Below are 23,804 nucleotides of genomic sequence, written 5' to 3'. Positions count from 1 at the left end.
TACAGGCGTCCGCATCCTCTTGTCAGCTGGCTTTGCCTTTCCCAGCCTTAACACACAGTGCCACCTGCTGGTTGTGAGTGGAACTACCTCATTGCAGAAAGCTGGAAGGAAAAACTTTCCATTCAGTAGGCAACCCTTGGATTTCCTCTCCAAAAACTATTTTGCACACTTCTGTATTTGCCCATTCCTTCCCCTTTAGGCTGTATAAGATCGATGCTTTTCTCCTCCCACTGGAAGTACCCAACACTGGGGGCCTGTGGGCTTCAGACAACTCTAATAGTCTTTTCTCTGACTTGCCAAGGCTGGAAGCCCCAATATTTTGGTTATTCCAGGCTTTTCTGGTCTCCAGATCAGCTCCCTTCAAGAATCGAGTTGGAACATTTGGTAACCACTACCCTGTAATTCCACTTAGTTGTGTGGGGGAAGGGCTGCCCCTGTTGTGTGGTGCCCCATTCCAAGGTCCTTCCGGGTTACCAGCTCTAGGGTGTGTATGTACATTAGTGCCCCTCAGCTGGAGAACCACAGTACTTCTTCCTGAGTGGCCTGTTTTGCCCACAGTTGGGGGTGGGGCTCCAATGTACTAGCTGAAACAGGAACACACGAAAACAGAGTGCACAATACAAGGGCAAGTGTGAGGCTTCCCAGACGTTTGCCCCTCCCCCCACACCTCACCCAAGACGTGTGTAGCTTCTGGAGTGGCCTGAACATGTGTGAAAATGCGGGCCTGGCAGTCTGAAGGCGATATGGAGGTGTCTGGAGAGGCCGGAGCAGATGCTTCCGAGGCCCATGGACCCCAACACGGCCCAGGATGTTGCGCACATGTGGGCATTGCTCCATCAGAAGGCCCACAGCTTCTGTCAGCGTTGGGTTCCACTGTGGAGAAAACCTTCCAGTGAAGGCGATTAACTGAGGGCTGAGGGCAAGGTCTTTGTCCAAGGCAGGAAAGGGGCTGCTGACAGCGTGAGCTGTCGCCATTTCCTGATTCTCTTTGTTGAGAGAGGGGACCCTGATCACTGCCACTGCTTTTCACTTGGTTCCACACAGGGGAGGGGGTGTCTCTCCCTGGTGTCCTAGAGCTGAGTCTTCGTGCTGCACCTGGACCACCTAGGGTCCAGGGGTCGGCCTCAGCTGCCAGCCTGGAGCTCCTGGTGCACACACTGGATTTCCTCTTCTTGCGCAGAGCTGTGATACCAGCCACCCAATCCCAGAGTCGGGGTGGGGGTTTGGGGAGCAGCTACACCCGGTGCCAGGTGTCACAGCTGTTACCAGGTGCTGCCTAGCTGCCAGCCCTGCCACTGGCTAGGCAAAGGGTGTCCCTACTTTGAAAAATGGCAGCCAGCCCCGCTTCCTACCAGAAGGACCCTCTGCAGAAGTAGCAGGGTTAGGTGTTTCCACTTGTGGAGTCATTTGGGCCCACGGCAGTGGTGTTAATTGTTGGGGTCTCTCTATGGAGTCACTCACCCAGGACCTCTGCCTGGGGCAGCCGTGTAGACCAAAGGCTGTAGACACTGAGTTTGTGTCCGCTTGCAAAGCATGAACTGACCCTGGTGGAAGTGGCCCTGATGAGCAGTGGCCGCTCAGGAGAGAAGGGGTGTCCCCGGTGTGCTGGTCTTTGGGGATGACGGAAACACACTCACCCTTTGCCCCTGTTCTCTTCCCCACAGACATTTCCGCCTGTCCTCAGGCAGCCCCGCTCTCCAGCACAGCCGACAGTACACGGTATGGACCCCCTGCAGCCACCTCCCAACCCACCCCTACGTATCTGACTCTCCGGTTCTGGCCGGCCCGATGGGGAACGGGGCTGTTTCATCCTTGGAGCCTGGGGGTTATTTGCCTCCTGTCGGTCCAGTGCACACTCTATGGGGCTGTGTATACAGCAGCAGCGGGCTTGTGGCCCAGGAGGAAGTATAGGTGAACAGAGAGAGACCTCCCAAACATAACCCCTGTCTCTGGATATCCCCCCCCCCTCCATTAGGTTGCCTTAAGCACTTGGCTCCTGGTCCCTCAGTTCTCAGCCAGTGAAGTTGGTCTCTAAGTGCAACCACTTAGAGGAATTAAATTACATAAGTTCACACCGCAAGGAGGTGAGAGCCAGGCCTCAAAGGCAGGAGCTGGGGCCCTGCCCCCCTGTGCTGCAAGGGCCAGGGTGATAGGTAACTGCCCACCCCCTCATCCTCACCCCCTCCAGTCAGCCTCCTTCCTGTGTCCACAGCTTCCACATTGCCTCCCCCAGGGCCACCCTGGCCCAGCCCGGGATCTCCTTAACAAAGCCTGTTTCACTCTTAGGCCCGAGGACCAGCCCAAAGCAGACGTGCTGGGTGTTCAAGAAGCAGAGGTGAGTGGGAGTCACATGCATGAGACCTAAAGTCTCTCTCTCTCTCCTCTCTTCTTGGGGTGCACAGGGTCGGTGGGGGCCCAAGGGGATGAGGGTGCGGAGCCTGTTGCAGCAGGTGTGAGTAGATGTGCACGGCAGGGAAGAATAATGGGAAGTGCTAGCTGGGAGGGACCTCTTTATTCTCCTGGCCTGACTCCCAACCCACAGGCCCAGGCCCTGGCCCGGGTGCTGAGTCAGTCGGCCTGGGATGGGGGCAGGCATCTCTATGTTCTCAGAGCGTGACAGGCAGTTCTGATCAGTGTCAAGGACCGCCTCTTCATCTTAAACAGGCATGGTAGTGCACGCCTGTAATCCCAGCCCTTGAGGAGATGGAGGTAGGAGGATCAGAAGTTCAAAGCCCTCCTCAGCTACATAGCAAGTTGGAAGCTAGCCTGGAGGATCAGAAGTTCAAAGTCCTCCTCAGCTACATAGCAGGTTGGAAGCTAGCCTGGGCTACATGAGACCCAGAAAGAAGCTGCCATCTTGACCTTCAAACAGAAATATGAACTAAGCCTGGGTCTCTGCAGAGCAGCATGGCTTAAAATGTTGTTGCTGCTGGGGGGGGGGGGGGGTGCGTAGGAATCAGAAGGTGTGTGTTCAGACGGGAGACTGCCAGAAGGAGGCCAGGTGCCAGGCTTGGTGGTGCCTGGCCAGCACTCCAGGAAGAGAAGACCCAGACTCACTCCCCTCTCTGTTCAATTCTCCTCAGGCTGAGGAGCCTGAGGCTAGCAAGTCCGAGGCAGAAGACGATGAGGATGAGGTGGATGACCTCCCCAGCTCCCGCCGGCCTTGGCGGGGCCCCATCTCTCGAAAAGCCAGCCAGACTAGCGTGTAACCTGCAGGAATGGGACATCCCCTTCGAGCAGGTGGAACTAGGCGAGCCCATCGGGCAGGGCCGCTGGGGCCGGGTGCACCGAGGCCGATGGCATGGCGAGGTGGCCATTCGGCTGCTGGAGATGGACGGCCACAATCAGGACCACCTGAAGCTGTTCAAGAAGGAGGTGATGAACTACAGGCAGACCAGGCACGAGAACGTGGTGCTCTTCATGGGGGCCTGCATGAACCCACCCCACCTGGCCATTATCACCAGGTAAGCCACGCCCCCCGGGCCCCTGAGCATCACCGCTTCCCTGTCCCTGCAGCCTGCTGCTTCTGTGGCTGCCCTGGAGGATGTGGAAGGGTGATCAGAGAGAGGAAGGAGGAAACCAAAGATAAGGAATCATGTCCCGATCCACACTGCCCACCGATGTTAAAACATCAGAGCTGGGCCTAGCAGCATACACCTACCTGTAGTGCTAGCCCTTGGAGGCTGAGGCAGGGGGATCTTGAGTTTATGATAGCCAGGGCTACATAGCAAGACCTTGTCTCCTCAAAAGACATAAATAAAGAGACCCCTCTGAGCATAAAGAAAATCCCAGTGTTTTATGAAAGACACAAAACTGGCTTATACCACTTTGCTTGGATACTTTTCCCCACAGAAGTGAGTGTGGTTAACCTCAATATTCCTTTCATTAAAATGAAGCAGGTCGGGGGCCAGCGAGATGGCTCAGCGGGGAAGGGTGCTTGTTGCACAAACCTAACCACCCGATTTTGATTCCTGGAACCGATAATGAGAGAGAATAGACTCCCACAAGTTGCCCTCTGACACACGTACACATACACAAAAATAAATAATTTAATTAAAAAATACGTCACTAAGATTGTGCTGGTTCACACTTTGCGTCTGTTGGTTGACTGTAGGTTTGAGGGCTACTTGAGGGTGCACGTGCTGCCGTGGGGTGAGCCCAGTGCCTTGTGCATTCGGCGAGTGCTGTGCTGAGCTGTACCCCAGTCCTCACATTTTGGTATCTTGATGTGTATCGCCTGTTTGTACTTCAGCAAGCATTCTGGGACTCACTTGTCATTCTCCTTGGAAAACAGTGTCCTTCCCCCAAGCAGCAGCTAGATACAGAAACAGTTGCCTACGCCACTTAAGAAACGGTTGACTTGCTGGGCGGTGGTGGAGCACGCCTTTAATCCCAGCACTCGGGAGGCAGAGCCAGGCGGATCTCTGTGAGTTCGAGGCCAGCCTGGGCTACCAAGTGAGTTCCAGGAAAGTCGCAAAGCTACACAGAGAAACCCTGTCTCAAAAAACCAAAAAATGGTTGACTTTAAAGTCAAAGGGGCTGGGGAGAAGACTTGGTGGGCAGGAACACCTGTGTAAGCATGAGGACCTGGGGTTTACAGGTGTTTGTGTTGCCCCTTAATAGAGTCTTGACTGTCCTGGAACTCACTATGTAGGCCAGGCTGGCCTCGAACTCAGATTCACCTGCTCCTGCCTTCTGGGTGCTGAGAATAAAGGCGTATCCCATCAGACCCAGTTTCATACTTCATTTTTGTTTTGTTTTATTTTGTTTTGTTTTTTTGAGACAGGGTTTCTCTGTGTAGCTTTGCGCCTTTCCTGGATCTCGCTCTGTGGACCAGGCTGACCTCGAACTCACAGAGATCCGCCTGCCTCTGCCTCCCGAGTACTGAGATTAAAGGTGTACTCCACCACCGCCTGGCCACACTTTGCTTTTTAAGTGGGTACTGAAACCAAACTCAGGTATTCATGACTTCCATTCTATGGAGCCAAGAGAACATGGGGTGTCCTGAACCTGGACCCTGTGCTTTGGGGGGAAACAAGTGACCCACCTCACACAAACAACTGGTGTTTTCCTTAACACAATGAATGAGTAAAATTTGCCATTTTTCTCAGAGATGAAGAACTCCTGAACAGTGTCAGAGCACTAGAGTCCCCTGACCCAGTCTATAAAATTCCAGCTCCAAGCAGGACAGCGAGTCCCCAGGGAGTCCACTTGTGGGTGTCCCAGCTCTGTAGCCTCCTCTGCCATCCATCCACCCTCCTCTCACACAAGCCTCCCATTCCTGAGGAGCGTAGACTTAGTGGAAGGGGCCTCACAGAGAGGAACAGCGTACTACTCAGTTAGCGGCAGGATGTGATGCCCTGGGGTCCGCATGTAATGATCATCTTTGTAGTGAGCCCAGAGGCTCTATGGAACCTGGTGAGAGTCCCGGAGGCTGAGTTCTTCCCCATCTGAGTTCTGCCGCTCCACCCTTATCCCTCCATGACCCTGTGAAGATGGGCTGCCCTGAATGGCTGTGAGTGTGGTTGAGCTGTTTCCTTGTGCAGGGAGAGCTGGCAGGCCATGCACCTCCAGGGATGGCATGTGTGCACGCATATGTAAGCGTGTCTAGTCGGGCTCCAGCTGGAGTCTTGGTTAAAGAACTCGTGTGTTTATGGCTTGTGTTGGTTGGGATGGAGAACCTTCCAGGAATAGGTGGCCCAGTTCCCCTGACAGGGTCCATGGGTGTGGGATCAGCCTGTAGCAGCTCTAGATCTCTTTCCAACCCCCTCTACCTTCAACAGTTTCTGCAAGGGGCGGACATTGCACTCATTCGTGAGGGATCCCAAGACGTCTCTGGACATCAACAAGACAAGACAAATCGCCCAGGAAATCATCAAGGTAAAGATGGGGTAGGGATGGGGGTCCCAGCTGCCTCTAGAGCTCTTGGTCCTTCCCCAGGCCATATCTGCCTGTACCGGATGGTTTGTGGCTCCTCTGTCTCCTAGCTGGGGCACCTCAGCCTGGTTCCCTGTCTTACCCAATCAAACCCAGAGCTCGCCACTCAGTTGGCGTTAATAGAACTGAATTAGCTCTGAAGAAACTCTGTGTATTCTAAAGACAGTGTCACTCTAGCTGTGTGACCTCAGGGAGCTTGTTTAGCCTCTCTGAGGCTCAGCTTCCTCCCCTGTAGATCCAGCACAGCCGCCTTGATTCGGTCAGAGCAGAAACAGAAGGAAGCCATCCATACAGAGAACAGTTGGCATGGAGCTAGTACATGGTGCGGGTTTCTTAGCATCATCAGTGGGGAATAGTGTTTCACTTCAGGGCATCAAAAGACCAAACTTGGACTGGAGAGATGACACAGCAGTTAAGAACACTGGCTGCTCTTCCAGAGGACCCAGGTTCAGTTCCCAGCACCCACATGGCAACTCACAACTGTCTATAACTCCAATTCCAGGGGATCTGACACCCTCACAACAGATACACATGCAGGCAAAACACAAATGCACATAAAATAAATCATTAAAAATATATAAATAGGTTTTAAAAATTTTAAAGAGCCCCACACTTTTTGCAAATTATTTGCAGTTATCTAAATCTTGGCTTCCAGGGAGCAGGTCCTTTTGTCCAGCGCGGGCAGCTCTTTTCCTTTTTTTTTTTTTTTTTTTTTTTTTTTTGGTTTTTCGAGACAGGGTTTCTCTGTGTAGCTTTGTGCCTTTCCTGGAACTCACTTTGGAGACCAGGCTGACTTCGAACTCACAGAGATCCACCTGCCTCTACTCCCGAGTGCCAGGATTAAAGGCGTGCGCTCACCGCCCGGCTGGCAGCTCTTTTCCTTTCCCTACTCATTTAAAAACTAATTAAAGAGAGCTTCTCAGTCATTGCTTATCCAGACTATTAAGAGGGCTGGAGAGGTGGCTCAGTGGTGAAGAGCACTTGTTCTTGCACAGGACCTGGGTTGATTCCCAGCATCCACATGGTGGTTCGTAACCATCCTTAACTCCAGTTCCAGGGGACCCGACCCCCTCCTCTGACCTCCGTGTGCACCAAGCACACACAAGATGCACATACATGCATTCAGGCAAAGCACACATAAAATGAATAAATCTAATTTTAAAAAAGCCAAGTACCATGAATATAAATCCCAGAGCTAGGAAGGCTGAGGCAGGAGGATTGAGAGTTTGAAATCAGCCTGGACCACATAGGGAAGGGAGACTGTTATTCTACAAAACAGAAAACCTAGAATACTGAATAAGACTTCCTCTCTTTAAAACAAAAACAACCTCAAAGCTGTGTTGAAAAGCTGCAGCCTCTCAGGATGGGGATGTGGCTCAGTTGGTCAAGTCTTTGACTAATGTGCGCAAAGCCATGTGTTCAGTCCCCAGCACCATAAGCAGGGCACACTGGCACACACCTGTAATCCCAGGCCTTGGGAGATGGAGACAGGAGGATCAGAAGTTCAAGGTCATCCTTGGCTACCAAGCAAGTTCAAGGCTAGCCTGAGCTACATGAAACCCTGTCTCAGAAAAGAAGAGCTGCCCCTTGCAGCTGTGCATCAGCTGGCCTTCCCTTCAGACCCCTCCCCCTCCCCCCAACCCCCTTCTCCTTCCCCTCTTCTCTCTGGCCATTTTGTGTATGTGGACGTCTTTAGAAAGGAAACGATAAAAATCACAATGGCATTTGGGGACAAACCAGGATTTCAGTCCGCCCCTTTCTTTCCCGTGGCCACATTTAGAAATTAAACTTCAGACCAGAACCCCAAGGTGTCACCTCTGCCTCAGGTGTGATCTTTCACCAAGGACTCTGCTCCACCCCCCTCCACCTGAATCCTACCCCTCCCCACTCCCCCTCCTCCCTCAGAACTGGGAACTGCCCTCTGAGTCACAAGAGTCAAGGCCACCAGCTGGTCACTTCCAGGGCCCAGGAGGAAAGTGACTCAAGGTTCTGGAGTCGCCTCTTGTCACCCCTCGCTCCTTCTATGTCCTTCCTGCTGAAAGCCTCCTCTTGCCCCTGGGGACCCTGGCTCAGCTCCACCCCGCCCCCCCCACCCCGCCCACTTCCTTTTTGGAGTGATCTGAGATGCGCTGAGAGTCTGAAGCTGAGCAGAGGGACCTGACCTCCAGTGAGACGGTTTGCAACTTGGAGGGTTGCCGTGGAGACCCCGGGCAATCCTGGGGAAGGACTGGTCCAGGCTCAGCTCTAGAGCCTGTCTCTCTAACCGGACCCTTTCCAGCCGTCACACCTGGGTTTTGTGTGTCTGGGTGGCTTTATTTTGTTTCGTGACAGGGACTCATGTAGCCTAGGCTACCCTCAAATTCACTGTGTAGCTGAGGATGACTTTAAACCCTTGCCCCCACCTCTCAAGTGCTGGGGTCACAAGTGTGACCCACTGACCGCCTGCAGGGCCTGTGGTGGGGGTAAGCCTCGGAGAGGGACAGCTACTCATCCTTAGCCCCCGGTGGAACCTGTCCCTCCAGCACCTGGGCCATGGGCTCTGTGCCCCTGATCCTTGAATGGTCAGGCCAGAGCAATCACTGCTGGGCATCACCCACCACATTTCACCTGATGGATGAAGAGGCAGAGTCCCAGAGGGGCCAGCACTGTGCCCAAGCCCACACAGTGCCAGCTGAGCACAGATGGAGCATAGAAGTCAGACTTCCGGCTTCATCTGGGGCCCCTGCTACCATGGCGAGGTAGCATCCTAGGAATGTCTCTTTTACCTGCCCTGAGTGTCACCCTGCCTAAGAGCAGAGGCCAGCTAGGGAACTCCTGAGAGCCTGCTCATTTGGGACCCTTTGCCTGAGTCTGGATAGTATAGTGATAAAATCTGTTTCTAAGATTTTGTTTCTCTCTGTCTCTGTGTGTGTGTGTGTGTGTGTGTGTGTGAGAGAGAGAGAGAGAGAGAGAGAGAGAGAGAGAGAGAGAGAGAGAGAGAGAGACTGTATGTACAAGTGTGTGTGCCTGATGCCCACAGAGACCAGAAACGGGCACTGGATTCCTTGGAACTAGAGTTACAGATGGCTGTGAGCCACCTATGAGGGTGCTGGGAACCGAACTCTGGTCCTCTGCAAGAGAAGGAAGTGCTCCTAACCACTGGGCCATTACCCCCAGCCCTGATTATTTAAAATTGGTAATGCTGAGTCCTGAACACGGGACTGTGAGCATGCTAAGCACACACTTGACTGCTGAACTACACCTCCAGCCCGTATCACCGGTCTTTACACTCCTTGACCTCTGCTCACTGTCGGTCACCATGTCCACGCCTCACACCTTACCCAAGTCTGAGGTGACTATTTGGCAGCAGAGTGGCATAGAAAGAGCATGAACTCAGTGAGGTCAGATCTGGGCTCCATGTTTAACTGCTGTGTGGCTTGGGGCAAGTCACTTGCCGTCTCTGAGCCTCAGTTGCGTCATCTGTAAGGTGAGGACAGTATCCTGCCTGCTGTCTGTGTGAAGATAGGATGGGGGTTGGGGGTAATGTGTCTTGCCCTGAATACAGCTCAGCCTCCATCTCTCAGCATCCCCCACCCTCTGATACAAGGTTGGCCGTCTTGCAGGGGATGGGCTATCTTCATGCCAAGGGCATCGTGCACAAAGACCTCAAGTCCAAGAATGTCTTTTATGACAATGGCAAAGTGGTCATCACAGACTTCGGGCTGTTCGGGATCTCGGGCGTGGTCCGGGAGGAACGGTGAGTTGGCCGTGGGTGTGTGCATGGGTCAGCGGGAGCTGCAGCACTGCATGGGTGTGGAATACCCCTGGCTGCATTGTTGGCGAGAGCCTTCCCTGCACAGGCCAGGTGGCCTCGGTTCCTGGTCCTGCCCATGTGGTTTCAGTCCGTGGTTAGGTCCCTCGTGGTACTTGATTTCCAGGTGGGGGTACCCATGGAGGCTGAGTCCCCCGGCACATTCAGCTTGGCTACCCAGGGATGGGTGAGGGACCCGGCTTATATCCCCTTGATGAGAAAGAGTATTTTACTTCCTGTGACTGTAGAGGGGTTGGGTGGCAAGAAAAGCTCCTCCATAAGAATGGGGTGGTGTCTCAAGGAAGATTGACTGGCCAGAGCGTGCAGGTTTGACATCTGCAGACAGGCCGGGGGTCCTCGACAGACCAGCCACTCTCTCGGTACAGGGAACCAAACACTGTCCCCAGCAGCTCCCTGCCATTCCCAACTGTGCATTCCCCTTTCTAGAACTGCCCAGCCCGTTCAAGGGCAAGGGAGAACTCCGTGTTCCTCTCTGGGCTTTCTCTACCACGTGTGAGTGGGCACAGTTGTGTACCGTCAGGCCACCTGCTCCCCACTGAGGGGCCTGTGTCCTTGTCCTGGCCTCCAGGCGTGAGAACCAACTGAAGCTGTCCCATGACTGGTTGTGCTACCTGGCCCCCGAGATTGTTCGAGAAATGACACCCGGGAAGGATGAGGACCAGCTGCCCTTCTCCAAAGCTGCTGACGTCTATGCGTTCGGGTGAGTAGGCCGCCGGCACTCAGGTACAGGGGTGGCCACTGGGCTAGGAAGTGTGCCCTGGGAAGCCATGGCTGTGCTCCTTGATGGCAGGGTGACCGTGTCTTTGACCTCTGGCTCCTAACTTGGCCAACCCCTAGAACCTCCTGTAGGGTTTTGTGAAGCTCCGGTAGCTCACACTGTGGTGTGTCTCCGTAGGACTGTGTGGTATGAGCTACAGGCAAGAGACTGGCCCTTTAAACACCAGCCTGCAGAGGCCTTGATCTGGCAGATCGGAAGTGGGGAAGGAGTGAGGCGCGTCCTGGCGTCCGTCAGCCTGGGGAAGGAAGTCGGCGTGAGTAGAGGGAAGCAGGGCCCAAGGGTGGGCTGGGCCTGTGACATGACTGTCCTCCACTCACCCACCGGGGAAGGACCACAGGGAGGCTCGCTGTCTTTCCTAAGGCACAGGCATCATTGTAGTTAAGAACAAAAGCCTGTGTTGCCCGCCTGGGGTAGAGGGTGTCTTGTGATGACCATGTGTGCAGGCCACCCTCCTGGGTGTCAAGGCTGTAGAAGATGCTGTGGGTCTGAGTGGACCCTGAGAGAAAGCCTGCCTTATGTCACGAGCCTGTCTCCGCTCTGGTAGCCCTGAGACGCCCCCTTGTGGCAGCCCCACCCTGTATACATTCCCAGACCATCGCATTCACCTCTGGACACTTCCCATCTGGCAAAGGCCACCTGCCTTCATCCCCCCTCTCTCCTGTTCCCATTCTGCTTGACTTGGTCCCTTTGGGAAGGACAGGTCGAGGAGGAAGGAGAACAGGCAAGTTCCTTTGGACCTGGAAGGTCGGTGGCTCATCTAAAGCACTTCCTTCCCAGGGTTCTGCATCCACAGTTGTACAGGGCCCTTGGGACCTTCACAGGGGCCCTTAGGAAGTGTCCTGTCCATGCGCCTCCCTCCCTCCAGCTGCCCATGCTCCACTGACCACAGTGCCCTTTGCAGGAGATCCTGTCTGCCTGCTGGGCTTTCGACCTGCAGGAGAGACCCAGCTTCAGCCTGTTGATGGAGATGCTGGAGAAGCTGCCCAAGCTGAACCGGCGGCTCTCCCATCCCGGGCACTTTTGGAAGTCCGCTGAGTAAGTACTCCCTCCATAAGCTAGACAGCGCCTTCAGATCCCTGAGAGCCTCTGTCTGGAGGGTTTAAGGGCGCCCTCTGCTGGACCTGCATCAGACTGCGCTCTGGGGCTTCCACAGAGCAGAGAGGTTGAAGGATTCTCATCTACCTGGTTGGTGCTAGAGGCACCCACCCTTTAACAGGCAGACGCCTCCAGTTTCCACCTGTGGGAATCTACATGTCACTGTATTAGACCATCACTGACATCAAGCCCAGGCTAGACCAGGGTGAGACAGTTATGCCTGAGAGGAGAAAGGGTCAGAGGTCAGGACCATGCGGGTCCCAAAACAGCCCCTAACAAGCAGCATCAGTATTGCTTAGGCTGGTACCGTTAGTCGCTGAGCTGTTGAGCACTGAAATCTTGCTGTCCCTTACTGGGCCGTGCCACTCAGCTGTGTAGCGCTGGTGTGAACAGAAGCCTTTCCCCTGGTGTGGTCCTTTGTCCCCTGAGGCACAGAGCAGCAGGGGTCACTGTCACCCCCCTGTATTCTGCCCTGTGCTGTTTCCACTCTGGCTTCCTCCCGCAAAGACCCCTCTCCAGCCACAGCCGCGGGTCAGGTTACAGGGCCTCCTCACTTGCCTCAGTTTCCACAGTGGGGCTTAGGTAGGAAACTTTGCCAAGAAGTATCAGGTAGATCCCATAAGCTTGGCAGGTGAGGCACTGGCATTGACAGTGTGGGTCAGGGAGCGGGGGGATGAGGCCTCAAGGCTGAGCCCTGGGCTGCTGGAGGTCTTGGGCCCTCTGAATACAGGCTTCCTCTTCTACCAAAGCATGCCTGCACCGGGCAGGCACTGGCATTCAAAGATGACTCCTAGTCCTGGAAACCAGTCAGCCCGTCCCTCTCATCCCACAGATGGGAAACTGAGTCCACTCGTAGGAGCCCACAGCCACCGGCTCCCAAGCATCTGCTCCCGGTCTCCGCTTCTCCAGACACGGGGCCTCTAACTCTCACTTTCTCTTTTCTTTCCCCTTGGCTCTGTCGCTTTTCATTTTCGGGGGGTGGCGGATGCACTGGCCTGTCTTGTCATCTTTCCCGCCCCACCACCCCGACTCCTCCACCTGCCTGCTGGCTGCCATCACCCACCGGGCCGCCTGGCTGGACCGGATCGGACGGCTCTCTTCAACTGCTGGTGAAATGGTCTTGGGCACCCCCAGCCGCTGGCGGAGCCGCTACTACGGGAAAGGACGCTATGGTCACCCTGACTTTAAGAGCTCCTGTCCGGTTCTGGAGGAATAGTGTGTTTCCTTCACTTCTCTCATTTCCTGCCTGTGTGTGGCCGGCCCATTGCATACCTACCCTTCCCCTTCTGTCCCTGCATGCTAGCTGCTCACATCCATGCTTTCATTCCCATAATCCACAGTGACCTCTTGCAGCTGAACTGGCCACCAGCGGGGGCCACTGGGCTCGTGTTTCTCACAGAGGGATGTGGCAGGCAGGGCCCCTCTCCACACCACATGGGCTAGCATGTGGCTGAGGGAGAATGAGCTCTTTGAGCCAAGTCCCCCAAATTCCGCTTCTGGGTGGAGCTCAGAGGATGAGAATCCAGTGAGCCAGCTGTGGTAGCATATGCCTGTCATCCCAGCATCCAGGAGGATGAGGCAGGGGGATTTTAAGTTTGGGTCCAGCCCGGGATACATAGTGAAATCTCAGAAATGAAAGCACCAATGGCAGCTGGGCATGGTGACGCATACACCTTTAATCCCAGTTTCAGAGGCAGAGGCAGGTGGGTCTCTGCGAGTTCAAGGTCAGCCTGGTCTACATAGTGAGAGCCAGGAGAGACCCTGTCTCAAACAAACAAACCAAGTGTCAGCGAATTGCTGGGGGTGAGACTCAGTGTTAGAGCTCTTGCTTAGCATATATGAGGCTGGGGTCTGGGCCCCAGCACTACAAGTATTAATAATATTAATAATAATAGTAGTAGTAGTAATTATAAGTAAAGAGGAGAGGGGAAGAATCAAGTGAGCAGAAGTAATAATCTCCAGGAAGCCAATTGACCATCACAAGGAGCTGTGGGCTTAAGGAGCTGAGGGGTGCCTGGAACGGCCCTGTGGGGACGTGGAAAAGCTTCCTTGTGCCCACATCCCCTGTCAAACTTACCCTGCTGCCACTCTGAGGGGTGGAGTTGAAGATCCTATTCTCTGCAGGCAGCGGGTCCCTGGGCAGCTGCTCTGGTCAGGCTCTGTGCCCTGGCTCCCCTCAGGCTCCGTTTCTGACGCTGCTCTTTCTCTGTCTGTAGGTTGTAGGCCTGGCTGCCTTGCATGCCTCAGGGCTTCCTTCCTCCTAATCGCCAGCTCAGCTCCGTGACTTCTGCTAAGACTCAAAATGCCAGCGGGCACTAACCCAGGGGATGCCGTCTCTGCTGCTCCAGTCTCCCCCTCCAGACTCCTTCCTGTGCTCTGTTTTTAACAACGGCCCCTCCCCTGCACATGGCCTGTGGGCACCTGACTTGTGTCACTGCCAGGGGAGGATGGCACTAACGGGGTGACCCCTCAAGGCGGAAGAACAGCTTTCAGCTGCCTTCGTGGATGAGACGGTCTTTGCTCTCTCGTTCTCCCGAGTGGCTCTTGCTTGTGTTCCTCTGGTCCCTAGCCCCTACTAACACCGTCATGAGCCCCTGCTGAGCATGCTCAGAGGATGGGGAGGGGCTTGGCAACCCTGGAACGTTGTCCTGCAAGGGATGTAGTGGTTCAGAGCTGCCCAGACCTAACCCTGAGGTCATGGGTCCTGTCTGGAGTCTTGTGTCTGTCTCATGAAGACAAAGGACAGTAGGCATGCAAATACACACACACACACACACACACACACACACAAATCGTATTGCCATATAGGAAAGACATCAGTTCAGAAGGGCTGGGTCCTTAGGAGTCCCACTCAGAAATGTTGTTCTAAGCGAAGTGATACCTGTCACTCAGTAATGGAGACAGAGCTGCTCTCACATCTGCTAGGGGTTCCATGGCCCTGACCAGATTTCTGCAGTTGGGCTCAGGATTCTGCTCCATAGTGGCTCCAGTGGGCCCTACGTGAGCACCATTTCTAAAAGGAGTGTGTGCCATCAGCCCTGGTACAGATCCTCTGGTCTCTCACTAGTTCCACATCCACACAGAGCAGCCAGTGAGGAAACAGCCTCCGTGAGCCCATAACGGCTACTGCCATGCTGGGTGCTGGCGAGTTAGGTGAACAAGCCATGTTTTCCCTTATCCCCGCCAGGTAGAAAATGTGGCTAAGGCCCAGGACTTAGGGTGGTCAGGAGCAGCTCTGTCCAAGGCTATGGACCGAGCACTTATCCTTACTCAGATCCTCTGCTAAGCCTAACCAGTGACACCTTAACTCTGGTCAAAACCAGCAGAGCCATAATCCATGTCTCTGCTCCTCTCCGCAGCATTAACAGCAGCAAAGTCATGCCCCGCTTTGAAAGGTTTGGCCTGGGGGCCCTGGAGTCCAGTAATCCAAAGATGTAGCCGGCCATGCACATTCGTGCAGAGGGTGCCTTCCTTTCTGAAACATGGTTATGAAACACGCAAACCACCGCCACGAGGAATGAGAGAAGTGTTGCATGCCAAGCTACAGACCAGGAGTATGACTCCTCCGTGAAGAATGTGATCGCAGCGGTGTGTGGGGCTCCGGATGGGAGCCGTACATGCCACTCCAGATAACACCACTGCCGCCAGTGTTTACAGAGGTTTCTGCCCCGCAAGCTTGGTGTTTTATGGTAGTTAGTAATAGTTCTACAGAAGGGTGCTGGCACTTCGGAGCAACAGAAATGCCCCCCCTCCCCACCCCCTTCTCTAAGGTCCTGCAGCAGTGAGGGGCCCAGGGGTGAGCAAGAAGGAAGAAAAGCAGCATGAATGTAGCTGTTCTGGGGAAAGAGGACATGACGGGAGGTTTGCCCTGGCCTGTGCTTTGGCCCTGACCCCCACTGGTCCCTCTCTTTGTCCATGAGGAACATCAGCCCTTCCTTAGCTTGTGGGAGAAAGCTTGGCTAGGAACTCTTCTGGATTATGGGGTCAGGAGTTCCTGAAGAGTTTGGATTTAGTTTCTGCTCTGATCCGGGCTTGGTGTGCTAAAAAAGTACAGACAGAATCCTAGTGGCTTCTAGATGGATCTGATGGATCTTAGCCCAGCTTCTACCACAGCAGAAGGAAACGATCACACATCTGTGGAGACATCTGCTGCTTCTCTGAGGCCTCCAGGCAGACATGAAGGCTGTGGAACTCAGCCTGTATCACCACCCCCTACCCCCAGTGCCTCACATTTACGCCTGTATCACCACCCCCTACCCCCAGTGCCTCACATTTACCCCCGGAGCCAAGAGCTCACCCGTCAGCTGTGTGTACAGTGAGTTCTTGGTTGATGAGAGTCGGGAAGAGGCAAATACAGCCTTGGTGACCCTAGCACTTTAAAACTCACCTCTGCCGTGCCAGAAGTTTCCAGACCACTTCCACTTGCCCTGTCTCATCGACGCCTTTTAGCCCGTTCTGACTCCTGTGTGTGCCCTGAGCTCAGATGGGGGCGTGAGGCTGTCCAGACACGTCAGCAAGACGTACCTAGTAAGTCCCTATCTGTGAGCCTCGGACGTCTGTTCGTGTTCATTCCAGCGAGCAGGAGGGCTGGGTCGGGGTAAGTCAGATGGGCTCTGCAGAAACTGTCACCTACAGAGCAGAGCAGTCCTTGAGCAGCGGTTGGGCAGCGCCAGACCCCCACAACCAGAGTGCGGAAGAAATGGGAGTGGAGGGGTGGTTAGATCCAGGCCCCTAGGCTCACAATCCCGCTGTGGCATGGCCGTGTGGCTCCCTCTTCGTTAAAACAAACACCAAACACATCCTCAGTTTTCAGAACCTGCCCTTGCGTTAGAGCCTGGTCCAGGGGTCCGATAAAACAGGCCATTCTCTGAGAAGTTGTGGGGCTCTGCCTACATCCCCCCCACCCCCACCCAGCGGTTGTTCATGCTACGGGAGAGCTGGGACAGGAGCATCTTGACCCTGCCCCAGTGTGGGGAGGAAGAGCTGTGAGCCTGTGTTCAGCTCTGCGTGGGTCATATGTCCTCTGAAAGGGAACTGTCGTGTCCCTTCCTCATCCCTTTGGCTTCCCACCCTAGCCCTTGGTGTGAGCTCCCGACTCCAGAACCACATGGTGTATAACTGCAGCCTCTGTGTGTACCTCCCTGGAGGCCACAGTGTCTGAGCCTCTGGCCATTATTTCACTTTGCGAATGTCATGACATTGACCTCCCCTCCCAGGTAGAACATGATCTATCAGGCTGGCAGCTGGGTCAACGCCTTCAGTCATCCTGCCGCACCAAACCACACAGGGCATCACACACAGCCCCCTGACAGCGAGCCTGGGTCTCGCTCTATACTGTGAACATCTCTGTTCAGAAAGCTGTGAGTGCTGCAGTGAATGTGGTCTTGTGCTGGGGACCAGATAGGTGTAGTCATGGCCCCTACCTTAAGGAGCTGTCTATCTGCTGGGGGCCATTATGCAGGGGACCCAACATCTGCCTGGGACCCTGGGGCCACTTGGCTCCAAGGGTGCTGGAACCTTCCCCACTTCCTCTCTGAGGCCTCCTCCGTACTGCCCTTCATTTAAGGGAGTCCCCCGTCATGGTCCCTGTTTCCTTTTTCTACTTAAGAGACTGTGAATTGAGGTTAGGAAAGTCGGCCTCCTCTGTGCTCTCCTTGTCTCCTGGGAAACACATGAAGAATGACAGATACTGTGAATTCAGCCCCTGCAGCCACTGTGAAGGCAATGAAAAGAGGCTTGAGCTGCAGGGGGCCTGGCCACCTACAGTCTGAGTCCAGCAGAAACTTTTGTCCTTTTCCAGGCACTCTGAGTTCCCAGCCTCGCCTCCAAGGAGGCCTTGACCCATCAGAGTGGCAGCGAAGTCATGAATCCTAGCTAGTGCTGGTCTGGCCGCTCCTGTGCACCAAATCAAAACCCTTGGCCATTGTCTTCTTGTGGTCCAGGCTGGGAGTGGCAGGCCTCTGTTGCTCTGTAGTGACAGAGCGGGGTGGAATAGCCATGCTGTGTGCAGCGCTAGCCAGGACATCATCCGTGTGCTCCCAGGGTCTCTGTGGCCACAAGGCACACGTTTATTTGCTTATTTTGAATGTGATGTAAAATTTGTACAGTAAAAGTTTTTATATTTTCTATCAATTGCATTTGTCTTCCAGAAATGCTTTAATTTAAATTAAAATGGTTAGTCTTGATGAACGTGTTATATTGGGGTTTTTGCCACTGCTAAGAATGTACCCTCTGGCTGAGCCAGGCCTGGGGGTCTGGAGTTTGTGAATAAAGTTTTACCAAGGTCTCCTGGGGCTCATGTTTATTTTGACGGTCTAGATGACTGTTGGGGACCATGTGGGTGGATGGCATAGGAGGGCAGGAATGGGGAGCTAAGGGGTCTGAACCCCTTCTAGGAGTTAAGGAGCACCTTCCTAAAGGAGGTGCTATGGAGCCAGGACTGGAGAGTCAAGAGTTTAGGCCATCATCAACTAGATAGCAAGTTCCAGGGCCGGAGACATGGATGGCTCAGTGGTTAATTAAGAGCACATCCTGCTCTTGCCCAGGACCAGAGTTCAGTTCTCAGCACCCATGTCAGTAACCCCAGCTCCCTGGGATCTACTGCTGGCCTCCACAGGCACCTGCATTCATGTGTATGCACACACGTACATACACACACAACTGAAAAAAAATTTTAAGTATCTTTAAACAGAAGGCGACAGGAGGAGATGACAGGGCTGTGGCCCACAGAGAAAGAGTGATGTCCCCAGCAGTAACAAAGTAAGTGATGCAGACCCAGTTGGTCCCCTGTTAGCTAAAGTGCCTTTCATTTGATAGAAGCCTGAAGGAGGGGGAACAGAGTTCGTCTCTGACCTCTGGAAGCCTCTCATTGCCAATCCACAGGTGCAGAGAGCTGCTTTGGAGGTTGGCAGAAGCAGAGCAAACAGAAGAGCCATTTGTGGGCTTTCTGCTCTGAACGTCTGTCCTTAGTCTAATCCTCCTAGCAGTGCCATGGGTTCATCTGGGGGCGGGGCAGGTAAAGAAGTCCAGGGATGGGCCCAAGATTGCATCCGTGGGGTACCCAGGTGATGGCCCAGACCTGATCCTGACTCCTCATCAGAAGCCAGGGATCTTAACCGCTCAGTTCCTGAGCTTCTGCTGTGCTCACAAGATACTGCTGAGGCTGGGGAGATGGCTCGGCGGCTAAGAGCACTTCCTGTGCCGTCATGAGGAGCCAGAGTTTGGATTCTGCCGCTCACCACCTGCCTGGGGAGACTATGAATCTTGGACTTGTCAATTCTTGAACTCTACAGGGCTGTTGTGGGCTTCAAATCTCAAATGGAAAAATCTCCTGTGCCCAGTGCTGCTCAGAATGCAACCTGGCATCAGATCAACCCTGGCTCCTTTCCTGGGGACAGCTACAGAGCATGCGGGGGGGGGGGGGGGGAGGTTTGCTGTGTCCCATGAAGCTGGGTAGAAGGAAGGGGGGACAGGAAGGACAGAAGGACTAACAGAAGACCATCAGCAGTGTAGGCCAGGAACATGGAGGGAGCAGTTTGGGTGAGGGCTTCCAGCAGGGCGGGTGTGAACTCTGTGTAAACACCCGACCTCAGCCATTGTTCCTCCCAACAGAGATAAAAGCTCCACCCCGGGGAGAAAAGACTCAGTAAGCCCCTCCTCAGTGGGCAACGTTCACAGGATGACTTGCAGTTTGCAGATGGAACCCTGGGTTCCATCCCTAGTGCTAAATATACAGGTGCACATGGTGGTGCACCCCTGTAATCCCAGCACATGGTGGTGCACCCCTGTAATCTCAGCACGTGGTGGTGCACCTCTGTAATCCCAGCCCTCAGGAGGTAGAGACAGAAGATTGGAAGCTCATTGAGTTTGAGACCAGCCTGGGCTACTACACGAGACCGTGTGTGTTTGTGTTTGTGTGTGTGTGTGTGTGTGTGTGTGTGTGTGTGTGTGTGTTTTCCTGGCACCCTGTGTTCACCTGATGGTGTTGAGGCCATGTGGGTGTTAAGGGTGTGGCTAATAGAGAGTTCAATTGAGCAAACATGTATCATAAGGATAGTGGGATACGGGTGTGATGGCACAGGCTCCAGCAGCTACTTTAGCTCATGAAGTAACAAACTAAAGATGGTGTAGGGTACTGGAAAAGGAGCTGGAGCCCCCATGATGGTGGAGCTGGCTGCCTGGCCCTGACACCAACATCCAACCTCTTTCAGATGAAAGAACAAACTCATGTGGTTTTCAGGTCTCTGTAGCTGGAATTTACCTGGTCCTGCCTGGCCCACAATCAGGACAAATCTCTCTCACCCGCCAGTCCTGCAGCTGCTCGGACCCAATCAAACACACAGAGACTTGTATTACTTAAACTGTTTGGCCTAATGGCTCAGGCTTCTTGCTATCTAGTTCTTACATCTTAAATTAACCCATTTCTATAAATCTATACCTTGCCACATGGCTCGTGGCTTACCAGTGTCTTACACGTTGGTACTCATGGCAGCGACTGACAGCGTCTCCTGACTCAGCCTTCCTGTTCCCAGAACTCTCTGCTTGTCCCGCCTATACTTCCTGCCTGGCTACTGGCCAATCAGCATTTTATTTATACAGAGTGATATCCATAGCAGGGCACTTTCTGTGAAAGGCTGACAAAACTCATCCCAAACTGTACAAGGAACCTTGAGAGAGTCTCCTCCCATCTCTGTACCTCAGTCTCCCCATCAAACTGGAATGAGGCTGGAGCTTGCCTCCATAGGAGACTGTTTGCTCGCCTGGTGTTTCAGAGCGCTGAATTCCATCCCCAGCAAGGCACAAAGAGAACAGAAAGACACCAGGAAGGTTTGGTTTGTTTCTTTGTTTTTGTTTTCTTAAGATTGAAAAAAAATATTGTACGTGTGTGAATGTCTGCTTTTGTGCATACTTGTACACCCCACGTGTGTGCCTGGTGCCCATGGAGGCCAGAGGAAATGGTCTGGAACTCCTGGAACTGGAGTTATGAGCCACTGTGTGCATCTAGGAACCAAACCCAGATCTTCTATAAGAACAACCAGTGTTCTTAACAACTGAGCCATCTCTCTAGCCTTTGTTTTGGCTTTTGAGACAGAGTCTCATGTAGACCAGGCTAGCCTTGAATCCTGATCCTCCATTGCACCAGGCTTTGCAGGTGTGTGTGTGTGTGTGTGTGTGTGTGTGTGTGTGTATGCATATATGTATATATTATGTATATGTATGCATGTGTATTGTGTATTGAATTGTGTGTGTGTTGTGTGTCTGTGTGTGTATAATCTCTGGTATCATTCCTCACCTTCCACCTTGTTTGACACAGGATCTCTTTGTTGGTTTTCTGCACACATACCAGTTCAGCTGGTCTCTGAACTCTTGAGAACTCCCCTGTCTTCACTTTGCAACTCCCCATAGAACTGTTGAGATTACAGATGCCCGTGATACAATTCTGGCTTTGACCTGGGTTCCTGGGATTCAAACTCAGATCCTCATGAGTAGGTGGCCTTTTGAGCTCTCTCCCCAGACTGCCTTTGTTCCTTAAAGGGAAGAATATTACCTGGGAAGAGTAGTGCACACCTGCAATTCTAGAACTTGGGAATAGAGTTTGGAGGATCATTGGGAGTTTGAGGATAGCCTGGGCTATACTGCAAGTTCTATACTAGTCATGGCTATATAGTGAGACCCTGAATCAAAACAACACAAAACAAATCCACAAAAAAATGTCTAGTGCATCCTTACTGGGTCTGTATCGGTAGCCTCTAGATGCTGTCTACACCCTCTGTTCCCCCATCTGCATGCCCCCCTGTTAGATAGATCAGGGCCACACACACCCATATGGAATTGGCCAGTAATAATCAATAGAACGCACTTAGAGACAGGACTCTGGATCCATGTGGCTGCCAGGCAGACAGGATATCTGCCAGGATCCAGTTTCCTATTACACGTGGTATCTCTGTGCAGTTAATATTGTACCAGGACCTTCTCCCCTGCAGCAATGCTTTCCATACCCCACACACCTGTGAACACCGCCGTTTCCTAACACAGATGCCACCTCTGTGCCCACGGCTCCCCAGGACACAGCCCAGTGCGCAGTCTCCATCTCTCCAGCCTCCTCCAGCTCGTCCCCCCATTCTGTCCCTCCTCTTGTCACCTGGGGACTCTCTCTAAAGTAAACATACCTCTTCTGTCTTTGCTGACTATTTGTGACCCCTCCCACCTCCTTAGCCTGGACCCTGGGGCTGCTAGACTGGCCCTGGATCTTCTCCAGGGAACCTGGCCATGGTGCTTGGGTCTCCACGCAGTCCCTGGGAGCCGCCTTGCTGCCTGGGGACATAGGTGTGCATACACATGTGAACAGACAGAGTCCCTCTGCTCATCATCGTCTTACTGTGCTGTCCACGGCAGGCGCTATGCTCAGACCCACCCCCGCTCAGGAGTCCACCCCGGCCTTACCACCATGGCAAGAGCCCTAACAACCCCCAGTTCATCCACCCCGGGTCCCCTCATGAAGCAGACCTGTCACCAGCTTCGTTTTACAGCGAGGACACTGAGGCACTGAGAGTGGACCTCTGGCCTAGGTTCACCTAGCTGCTGTGACCACACACACACACACACACACACACCTTCCTCATACCTTGTCAGGGCCTTATGGGGAGCCTGCTCCAGGGTAATGCAAGAAAATCCGCAAAGGTGATGAGGTTCTTATCTATCTGAGGGCTAGACATTTTCTAGGGTCATTAGAAATAAAGTTTTTATCTACCTGACTGGTAAAATAAGAAAATACACATGTTTTCTGGTGTTAACTTTCTCTTTTACTTCAGCTTAAAAATGGTCTCCGACTCTTTCTGTTTCCACACAGCTCCATATCTTTACGTACATACATCTTCTCACAGGGCTACACACCTTTCTTTTACCTACATTTCTCTTCTACGTCTCCTTTCTATACAGCGTCATCCTCCTTGTCTCTACACAGTTACAAATCTCCACGCAGCCACAGCTACACACCTCATTCACACAGCTCTCTCACCACACAGCGCTTTACAGGGTACTCAGGCACAGCTCCTCTCTGTAGCAGCAGTTCTTTCACGCAGCTCTCTCACATTCACTCACACGTCTTCTTTTACATTACTCACTCACTCTTTACTCACTCACTCTTTACTCACTCACTCTTTACTCACTCACTCTTTACTCACTCCCTCCCTCACTTCTCTCATGCTTCTTCATCTCTCAATGCGCGCGCGCGCGCGCGCGCGCGCGCGCGCGCACACACACACACACACACACACACACACACACACACACACCCCTCACTCATATTCTGCAGCTCTCACACAGCTCTACACAGCCATCTCTCTCCACACCACCGAGGCTGCTCCCTCACAGCCAAACTCTGGACAATTGTAAGTTACATTTTCAGGGCTCTACCCATTCTCAAAACACAAGATAAGTCACGTAGCTTCTCTTAGGCCAGTGATGTCATATTGACCCATGCACAGAGCTCTAAATTGGTGAGGGGTCCCAGACATTAAACAATTGGCTGAACCTTGAGCGGTCAGGGTACACGCAGAAAGAGAGCTACTGCAAGGGTAAACAGCCTGGCCTTGATTTAGCAATAAACAATACCTGAGAATTAGTCTTTGTGTATATTCTGGAGGGGCAGCTTAGTCTGTCTTGGACTAGTTCTAAGGTCTTTGCAAAACGTGTAAAAGGCTGTCTTTGAGACGGAGAATGCTGTTACTTTCCTGTGTCAGTAGAGAAGAATATTCTGGTAATATTTCTGTTTATCAGTATTGTACAGCTTAAACAGAAATCCACAGCTAAATGTGTGTCCAGAGATGTAGAACACACTACCAAAGGGCTGTGGAAAGCACCCCACAGCTGTTCTTATAGGGAGGCAGAGCAGTGGTACCCAAGAAAGTTACAGACAGAAAACAATCGGTTTCCACAGCCAGGGACCCCACAGCTTTGCCAGATGGGGCTCCCCATCAGGGAGTTATACCTGGTGGATGGGCTTGTCAAACACTAGTTGTCACCTGCTGTATACTCCCACGGCCCTCAGCAACACCTGGTTGAGTTGAACTCACTTCCTTCACAGCAAGTTTACAGGTAGCAACTTACATAACCACCAACCGTAATGACTCCGATTGTTTTAATACCCTTTGGAAGCAAAGGTTAGTTGGTAGCATGGTCCCC

At 53.2% G+C, this 23,804-nt stretch overlaps 1 protein-coding gene across 1 annotated transcript in view; it reads left to right on the top strand.

Annotated features, from left to right (window-relative positions):
• Ksr1 (kinase suppressor of ras 1) overlaps nt 1–15,854 on the top strand; it is a 132,333-nt gene extending 116,479 nt beyond the window's left edge. The window contains 10 exon segments of the mRNA XM_059271298.1: nt 1,665–1,719; nt 2,287–2,335; nt 3,084–3,206; nt 3,208–3,464; nt 5,784–5,880; nt 9,540–9,673; nt 10,317–10,448; nt 10,644–10,779; nt 11,428–11,561; nt 14,981–15,854. Coding sequence (XP_059127281.1) covers nt 1,665–1,719; nt 2,287–2,335; nt 3,084–3,206; nt 3,208–3,464; nt 5,784–5,880; nt 9,540–9,673; nt 10,317–10,448; nt 10,644–10,779; nt 11,428–11,561; nt 14,981–15,059 — 1,196 coding nt within the window. The 3' untranslated portion in view covers nt 15,060–15,854.
• The last annotated feature ends 7,950 nt before the right edge of the window (nt 15,855–23,804 follow it).

Source organism: Peromyscus eremicus, chromosome 8a (assembly GCF_949786415.1).
Source record: "Peromyscus eremicus chromosome 8a, PerEre_H2_v1, whole genome shotgun sequence".
Classification (NCBI taxonomy): Eukaryota; Metazoa; Chordata; class Mammalia; order Rodentia; family Cricetidae; genus Peromyscus; species Peromyscus eremicus.
Note: the sequence above shows the minus strand (reverse complement) of the source record. Positions and strands in the feature narration are given on the sequence as shown.